Source organism: Lathamus discolor, chromosome 1 (genome assembly GCF_037157495.1).
Source record: "Lathamus discolor isolate bLatDis1 chromosome 1, bLatDis1.hap1, whole genome shotgun sequence".
In the NCBI taxonomy this organism is placed as follows: domain Eukaryota; kingdom Metazoa; phylum Chordata; class Aves; order Psittaciformes; family Psittacidae; genus Lathamus; species Lathamus discolor.
In genome coordinates, this window is record NC_088884.1 from 80,661,049 (window position 1) to 80,669,282 (window position 8,234).

An 8,234-nucleotide genomic window follows, 5' to 3' on the forward strand; every position below is an offset into this window, starting at 1 on the left:
CCTACCCTTACCCACATGCACATGGAGGACAGGATGCTGGTACACGGGCTGTCACCAAAGCCTGGTTGTCCTTGCTTTCTGCACTGAAATGCAAGGCTCGCCAAGCCCGGTGCCCACCCCGAGCAGCACCAGCATCCTCTGCTCTGCTGTTTGGGATGGGGCAGTTTGCAGGCTGAGCCCTGTCTCTGCGCTCTCATGCAGACACGGAAGGGGGCCAGAGGAAATGTTTCCAGCCTTCCTGGCCTATGGAAAGGGAGACAGTACGCTCTGCATGAAAGAAAACCAATGCTGATCCCATAAACATGCATATTCACAGAAATGAGAGCCCCAGCACCTGGGTGCTGCTGGCTGAAGCGAGCAGTAGGCTGCTGTAAACCCTGTTCTCACCAGAAGTAAATGTCTCCATGGTAGTGAAGTGGAGCCTAAGCCCCTGCGTTATGTCCATGCTGGATTTGCGTGTTTCTTTAGCATGTGAAGTCAACATAAGATGCAAAAGGTTGAAGCACAGAGGTAGACGGTTTCGGCTTGGAGAAAGTGGCTCCTAGGCTTGAAATGACCAGCTAGCTGGCATGCTCCCAGAGGTCCTCCCGCTGGGACACTATGCTGCTAGGAAACAGAGGCAGCAGCTTTGCAAGACCTAGTGAAACCAAAGCGCGCTTCCTTTGGCCCTGCCCGCACCCCAAAGGCACGTCCCTGCAGGCCAGGGCCCTCTCGCATCTTGTCGTTGTGGTCAGCAGGAGTTTTTAACGGAGGGGACAAAATCCACCATTTGGTCCCTGTTTGTTGTGTAGGAGGGAAAAGGGAAACTGAACTTTTATGGTCACAAAGCAGCGCGATGTCCTGGCGGGGAGCGGGAGGGGAAGAGCGGGATCCCCCGAACAGCACGGAGGGGCAGGAGCGCTAGGGAGGACTCGACGTGAACGAAGGGCAGGTGTGTTTTCCAGGGACAAGCGCCAGCCGCAGGCCCGTGCAGGCAGTCGGGTTTGCGCTGAGCTTCTGCTGCTGGATGCGTCCGCGGGACAGGGAGGACAGCGAGAGCCCGGCGGGGCAGCCCGAGACCCCTTCCCCTGCTCGGCCGCGGCGTCGGGAACCTGAGCAGGACCGCAGCGACACTGCGGGGAGCCCCTCGGGGGCGGCGGCCCGGGGGAGGCTCAGCCCTGCGAGGTGACCGCCAGGGCGTTCACGTACCCGTGGGGCCCCACGTCGGCGTCCGAGAGCCCGTGGGCCAGCGGGGCGGCGGCGGCGGGAGCGGCAGCGCCGGGGCCGTACTTGACGGGCGGCGGGGCGGCGGCGGGGCGGAGGAGGCAGCAGGTCTCCAGCGCCTCCAGGCCGCGGCAGGCCAGGAAGAAGAGGTTCTTCAGCATGAAGAGGGAGAGCGGCTGCTGGTAGCGCAGCAGCAGCAGGCAGCGCAGCGCCAGGAGCGGGGCGTCCAGCAGCCCGGCGGGCAGCAGGAGGTGCAGGGCGAGGCGAGCGGCGCCGGGGGGGCGGGCGGCGCTGAGCTCGTACAGCCACAGCACCGGCGAGGCCAGGCAGAGGAAGTAGACGGCGATGAGGAGGTAGCGCAGCGGGGCGGGCAGCGGCGCCGGCCGCCCGGGCTGCAGCACCAGCTCCAGCAGGGAGAAGCTGTCGAGGAGGTCGAGGCAGGTGGCGAGGAAAGCGGCGGCGGCGCGGTGCTGCGGCGGCGGCTGCGGCGGCAGGAGCAGCTGCCCGGCGCCCTCGGTGCCGATGGCCCGCAGCAGGCAGTACAGCAGCGGGGCGGAGAGCGCCAGCGTGATGCGGAAGCCGGTGGTGCCCAGCGGCAGGCGCAGCTCGATCAGCTCCAGGATGGAGGTGCCCAGGATCAGCGCCGCCTTGGGCGTGAAGGCGATGGAGTAGATGAGCCAGGCGAGGTGCGCGTAGGCAAAGTCGCCGCCGCGGGGGGGAACCCCGCCCCCCCGGCCCCCGGCCCCGCGCCCGCCGGGGGGGCCGTGCAGCAGCAGCGGGTGCGGCGGAGGCGGCCCGGGGGGCGGCGGGGGCCGCTCTCGGCGGCGCGCCCGGCTGTTGCGGCAGAAGAAGATGCCCCAGCCGGCTGCCAGCACCAGGTCGGTGGCGATCCAGCTGCACCAGTACAGGTCGGTGACGGCGATCAGGTAGAGGTCCAGCAGCGCGCCCTGCCCCAGCAGCAGCACCAGGGACAGCGCCTGGAAGCCCCAGCGCCGCCCGCCCGCCGCCCCGCCGGGCCCCAGCAGCGCCGCCGCCGCCGCCCCGCCGCCCGCCGCCCCGCCGCCCGCCGCCGCCCCGTACAGCTCCGCCGCCGTCATGCTGCGGCCCGGGCTGCCGCCGCCGCCGCCGCCGCCGCTGCTGCTGCTGCTGCTGCTGCTAGGGAGCGGCGAGGCGGCGGCGGGCGGCGGGGCGGCGGGCGGCGGCACCAGAGGCTTGCTGATGCTGATGCTGTCCTCCTCCTCCTCTTCTTCCTCCTCCTCCTCCTCCTCCTCGGGGCTGCTGCGGGGGCTGCGGGTGCGGCGGGCCCGCGCCGAGCCCGAGCTCGACCCCGAGCCCCGCCGGCTGCCGCCGCTGCTGGAGCCCCCCGGGAAGAGGGGCTGCCGGTCGGCGGCGTGCGGCAGCGGCGGCGGCGGCGGCGGCGGCGGCGGCTGGAAGGAGCCCGAGGAGGAGGAGACCGAGCGCTGGTTGGAGGCAGCGCGGTGCATGGTCCTCCCCGGCCCCCGAGCCGGCGCGCCGGGCCCGACGGCCGCGCCGCGGCCCCCGGCCCGCCCCCGGCCCGCCCCCCGCGCCGCCGCACCGGCAGCGGCAGCGGTGCGGAGACCCCGAGCGGCGGGAGCCGGCGGGCGCTGCGGGGGGGCCGGGGGCGGCGCTGAGCCGGAACCGCGGCAGCTGCCGGGGCCGGGGCGGGCGTCCCCGCTGGCGGCGGTGGGTGGGCTGCGGGGAGAGAGGGGGCCCCGTCCTATCCCCGGGGCTGCGGCAGAGCCAGCTCTCGGGGGGCAAGGCCCGGCTGCGTCCTGACCCCCAAGCCCCCGTGAACGAAGCCAGCCAGGCTTGGGCGATGCACCCATGGACGTGCCTCAGCCCCCCAGCGCCCACTGCAGAACATCAGAAGTACCTCAGGCTCCCCCGATCTCTCCAGGCTGACCAAGACAATGGCCAGTGGCCTGGCGCAGAGCCCTCAGTTGTGGCGCTGGGCATTCAGCTGCCCGTACTTGTGGTAAGTAATCGTGCACCAAAGTAAGTGGCTTTTACGCCATCGATTTCCTGAGTCGAGCCAAGCCATGTGCTGAGGAGTCTGCCCAGCTTGCCATAGAATGGTTAGGATTGGAAGGGGCCTTAAAGATCACCTGGATACTACCACCTACCACGGGAAAGGACACCTTCCACTAGACCAGTTTGCTCAACGCCCCGTCCAACCTGGCATCGAGCGCTACCAGGGATGGGACAACCTGTTCCAGTGCCTCAGCACCCTCACAGGGAAGAATTTCTTCCTAATACCTAATCTGAATCTACCCTCTGTCGGTTTAAAGCCATTCCCCCTTGTCCTGTCACTACCTGTCCTTGTAAAAAGTTCCTCTCCAGATTTGTTGTAGGCTCTCAAGCTGCTCTAAGGTCTTCCCAGAGCCTTGCCCTCTCCAGGCTGAAGAAGCCCAACTCTTCCAAACTGTCTTCATAGGAGAGGTGCTTCAGCCTTCTGATCATCTCCAAGGCCTCCTCTGGACTTGCTTGCGCAGGTCCATGTAACAGAAGAGTGGTTTTAATTGACGTGAATAGCCCTGAAGTTCCTGCTTCTACTGAAAGCACCAGTCAGGGCCTTTACTGACCTGCTAATAATGGCCTCAAGTTGCATTTGGCTGTCTGGATCCATCACAGCACCAGTGCTATGACTTCTTAGCACATTTCAAAGTGGTTTGGTGCTCAGCATCGCCAGTCCCTCACGCCTAGCTGTGCCCACTGGTGATAAGCCGGGTGCTGCTTGTCAATGACACGAAGCATACTTAATGAGCTGTACCCACAAATGCCTGTATTAACTATCCCCCATGGTAAAGATCCAAAATAACTTGACTTTTGAGAACACTGCTCATCAGCACATGGGGTTAAGGGAAACCCAGATGCTGGTACTGGGAAAGGACATCAGCAGAGCTGTGACAACTGTCTAGTAAGTGTTGGTGCAGGCTCCCTGAGGAGCCGTATTCCAGTAAATGTCACTGGCTGCTCTTGACAACAGGAGAAATCAGTCTGGGCTACCAGGAGAATTCATGCTTAAGCCCAAAACAAAGAAATGTTTGAGGAGGAGAAGGGGAGAACTTGCGGTGGGTTGACACAAAGATTTCTTTAGGCACATAGCAATGATCAAGGGGAAAAGCAAGGGAAGAAGAAGAATCGCAGCAAAAGCATTACTGTCAATGGGGACTGCAGTGAAGAAACACAGATAAATCAAGTTTCTAAAAGCATGGTCAAAACAGAGGGGGAAAAAAGATAACGGGAGGCTATGCAAGCTTTAGTGTCATTACTTGGGCAGCACAGTACTGAAGTGGTGCAACCTTTAAAGTGGAGTAGTGATATGCAGGAGTTCCCATGGTCTTCCATGCTGGTTGCTATTCTGCTTCAAAGTCCATGCTGCTGCACCTCTGGTGCCAGAACCTGCATGGCTGCAGTCTGGGTCACAGCTAGGATGGGGAACACGTAATTTCCGCTACACTCACATTGTGTTTTCAACGGCAGGACACGCTTGCCAAGACTCATCCTTGCACCAGTGCTATTTGTGTTCATCGCCTTCCTCTAACTCACTTTGTCATGGTACGTAGCATCAGGTGAGACTGAACAGGCACGTGCTCTTTTGCAGCCTAAGGGCCCTTTCTCCCTGATTCTACATTTCAATTACCAGATAGAAATCCTTCGTTTTAAGAAGGTCATCAATAATAACACATCATAAGAAACAGAAGTGCTCAGAAGAACAGTCTGGCCTCGAGGGCGGTGAATGGGCTGGTGTACCTAGCCTGGTGCCAGGATGGAGGACACAAGACTTCACCCCAGGCACAACAGGCAGGACACCTGTGCAGGTACTCACAGAGGGACCCCGCTGCAGCAGGCAGCACCACTACCCTTGTCACTGTGACAAGCACCACTGGGATTCAGAAGTTTAAGATCAGGTGAGTTCGAAGAGGGCTGTTGCCATTTGTTTTCCTGCAGGTGACTGCATGGCAGTCTGAGGATCTCTCACAGCAGGCTCCTGACAGCCCTGGACAGCGCTGCCTGCATTTAGTCCAAGGCACTTGGCCAGGTATCACAGCTCTGGTATCCCCTGGACCACACGGACCACCCCCCCCCCCACAGCCCACATCCCATGTCAGTGCCTCAGAGGCGCTACATTCTTCCCTCTGCATTGCTCAGTGCGGTGCCAGCCCACAGCCACCCAGCACTGGAAAACAGCAAGCTTTTGTGTGACAGAAGCAATGCAGCACTGCTCTCAGTGGAGCAGTTTAGTTTGAGGTTGTTCAAGATGCAAGAAGACAGTGAGCAGTGAGCTGCCTCTCCTTTCCTTGCCAGATACACTCCTATCATGTTTGCTTTGCTCTCCAGCCTCTCAAAGCATGTGGGCTTTGTCAGAGCCAAAAGTGCTCTGCCACTGAGCACTGCGTGTTTTGCAGGCAAGTCTTTGGCACCCTTGCCTGTGAAAGGAAAAAAACAATTGCTTTGACTACAATTTTTGTACAGCTCCACCAACACCTTGCTTAGGGATCTGTTGGGTGGCCTTTGTTACATTGGAGTGTGAGGCTTGAGGCCATGGCCAAGGAGGATGTTTGCTGCCTGTGTTGCTCTTTCAGGTTTGAGCAGGGCCCAGTGCTACCTCCCTTTAACTGGTGTCAGGAGTCGTCCCATTAAGGATGGCCCAGGGTGACAGCAAGGGTTTGGAATAACTGCTCATTTGGTTTCCATGTGTTAAATGGCAGTGTAATTGTGGGGGATCAAGGGTAAATCCACATTCTTACTTACAGGATCCTAGCCTTTATCTAGGGTGAGTACATTCACCTGACCCCTCCCAGGGTAAGCCCATGCTTGTGTCACTGGCATGATTAATTTAGCTAGTCCCAAGGATTAGCTAAACCAGTCTTGCTCCTACCACATTCACCTATTCCACTGCAAGGAAACTTTTCCACTCCTGCAAGAGGACTTGGAGCAAAACCCAAGCATCCATCTGGGCTGCCCAGGGCAACAGCCCTCACACAGAGACAGTTGGTCCTGCCCTGCCTGGGCTGCAGATGGTGATGGCTTTGCCTCGTTGGTTCCTGTGCTCCAGGTTTCCTGGGCAATGCACTTTCATGGGCACCACAAGCTAGACATGCTCACTTAGCTGCCCTGGCTGTCTGCCCACAGGCACTTCTGTGTTCTCTATTTTCAGTCCAGAGGCTCATTTCACAAAGGTTTGGGTGTGTTTCTTGCCAGACTGATGTGGTGGGATGTCTGTCCCACCTGATGGGGTAAGTGCAATCAGATGGGGGTCCCTGGACTTTGGGAGGGATGGGCTATGAGCCCGCCCCATTACCACCTAGGGAAATGGGCTCTGACACACCACCCAGGTGATGCGGTGAATTTAACCCAGGGGAAGGGGAGAAATGAGGCACCTGTGTGTTAAGTGGGCCTGCCTGGGCTAGCATGTACTTGGTGAAGGGGTTTGTACCTCTTGTACCCTGGGGAATACAGGTCTGCTGGGATGTGGTCGTGTGAGATGGGGAAGAACCTTATGGAACTGGTTCTCCAGAGACCAAAAGATCCCTGCTGAGGCTGGGAAGGTCCCTGCATTCAAGGTAGGCAGGTGGGAACAGGGACCTGTGGCTACAGGGCAAGGGGGGCTATAAGCAGGGATGGGGGAGTATTGGAAGGAAGGTGGGAGCTGAAGGGCTTCCTTGGGTTAGGCATGAGTTCCAGCATGGCAAATACTACCCAAACAGGTGAGAATAAGGAAAGAGCTTATTTGTGGGGAAGGAAGCAGAAATTGTGCCTGTACCTTAAAATGGGAGTGAGGGGAGAAATGTCTTCTACTTGAGAAAGCACTGAAGAGCTTTTTGTAGCACACTGTAGGATGCAACGTGACAAGTCAATGCTTCCCAAGTGATACAGTTATTTAATGCAATGTGTGGTCCTTGGAAGTGTTAGTGCTTAACCATTACTGTTAAAACATTAAAAGGCTAAACTATAAATAGCTTCTACTCTTCAGCAGCTCCCATATGTTTTTGGCTTCTGTATGTATTTATGTGTATGCACAGATACGTGTGTGTATACATATATTTAAAGACAAACAGCAGACAATAGGAGGTTTGTGAAATAGTCATGCTGAATATCTAAAATGCTACCACTCTAGTTTACAATACTATTGGATATAAGTAGTTTGCCATCAAAAATGCCCCTGTTGGGAGAAAGTTAACACTTTCTTAAGAGTAGCGCTCAAAAGGAGACATAATAATGACTCAATTTCTTGGGGAAAGGGGGGGAAAAAAAGAGGCAAATATATGCCTGGAAGACTAGAAACTAAATCCCTAATTATACCCTGCAGTAAGCTGTCAGAAGCTGGCAGCAGTGGGAGGGAAGGAGGCAAAGCTGATCTCAGTGAGTTTGAGCATAATCTGCTCCAACCGTACTTAAAATGCCTTTTGTGTGGGAACGGGAAGGCTCTGGGATTCTCTGACACACGCTTTGTACTGCCCTTATCTAACCCATTCAAACGGGCAGGGCTGAAGTTACAGGCAGGCACACAAGAGTTTCACCTGGCCAGCACCAAAACTGAAAGAGGCCTCAGCTTGTGTGTGCCTCTGAATGCAGTCTTTGTAACTGAACTGCTGATCCAGTATTATGGTTTGGGGAACGCAGATACTCTTCAAAAGGGTACAAAAGTAGCAATCTATTGCTTGTAATTAAATTTCAGCTGAAAGAGCTTTCAAGACCAGCATAAAATGCAAAGAGATTTTTTTTCTTTTTGTGCTTGTATCAGGGTAAGGGCTTGGAGAGTGGAGATGATTCTGGCCTTGCTCTTAGCATTTTGTACTTGCTCAGTATTAGAACACAGTGAGTATGGGAACTGACCTTGAGGAGAAAGTTCTTAGTAGCTGAACTGACCGAAAGGGAGAAGCAAGTTTATTACAATGAATGAGGAAAAAAGTGCTTTCTTGATGGAACAGTTTGGTTCCTTGAGAAGATGCAGCTGTCTTGCTGGTGTGAGATTTGAAACCGTTTCAGATTGAATCTATAAAGGC

At 57.2% G+C, this 8,234-nt stretch overlaps 1 protein-coding gene across 1 annotated transcript; it reads right to left on the reverse strand.

Moving 5' to 3' along the window:
• Positions 1–1,151: 1,151 nt before the first annotated feature.
• On the reverse strand, positions 1,152–4,728 carry TMEM121B (transmembrane protein 121B). The gene is given in 2 exon segments (XM_065664175.1): positions 1,152–3,193; positions 4,689–4,728. Coding segments are annotated over 2 exon segments (2,082 nt in total).
• Positions 4,729–8,234: the final 3,506 nt, after the last annotated feature.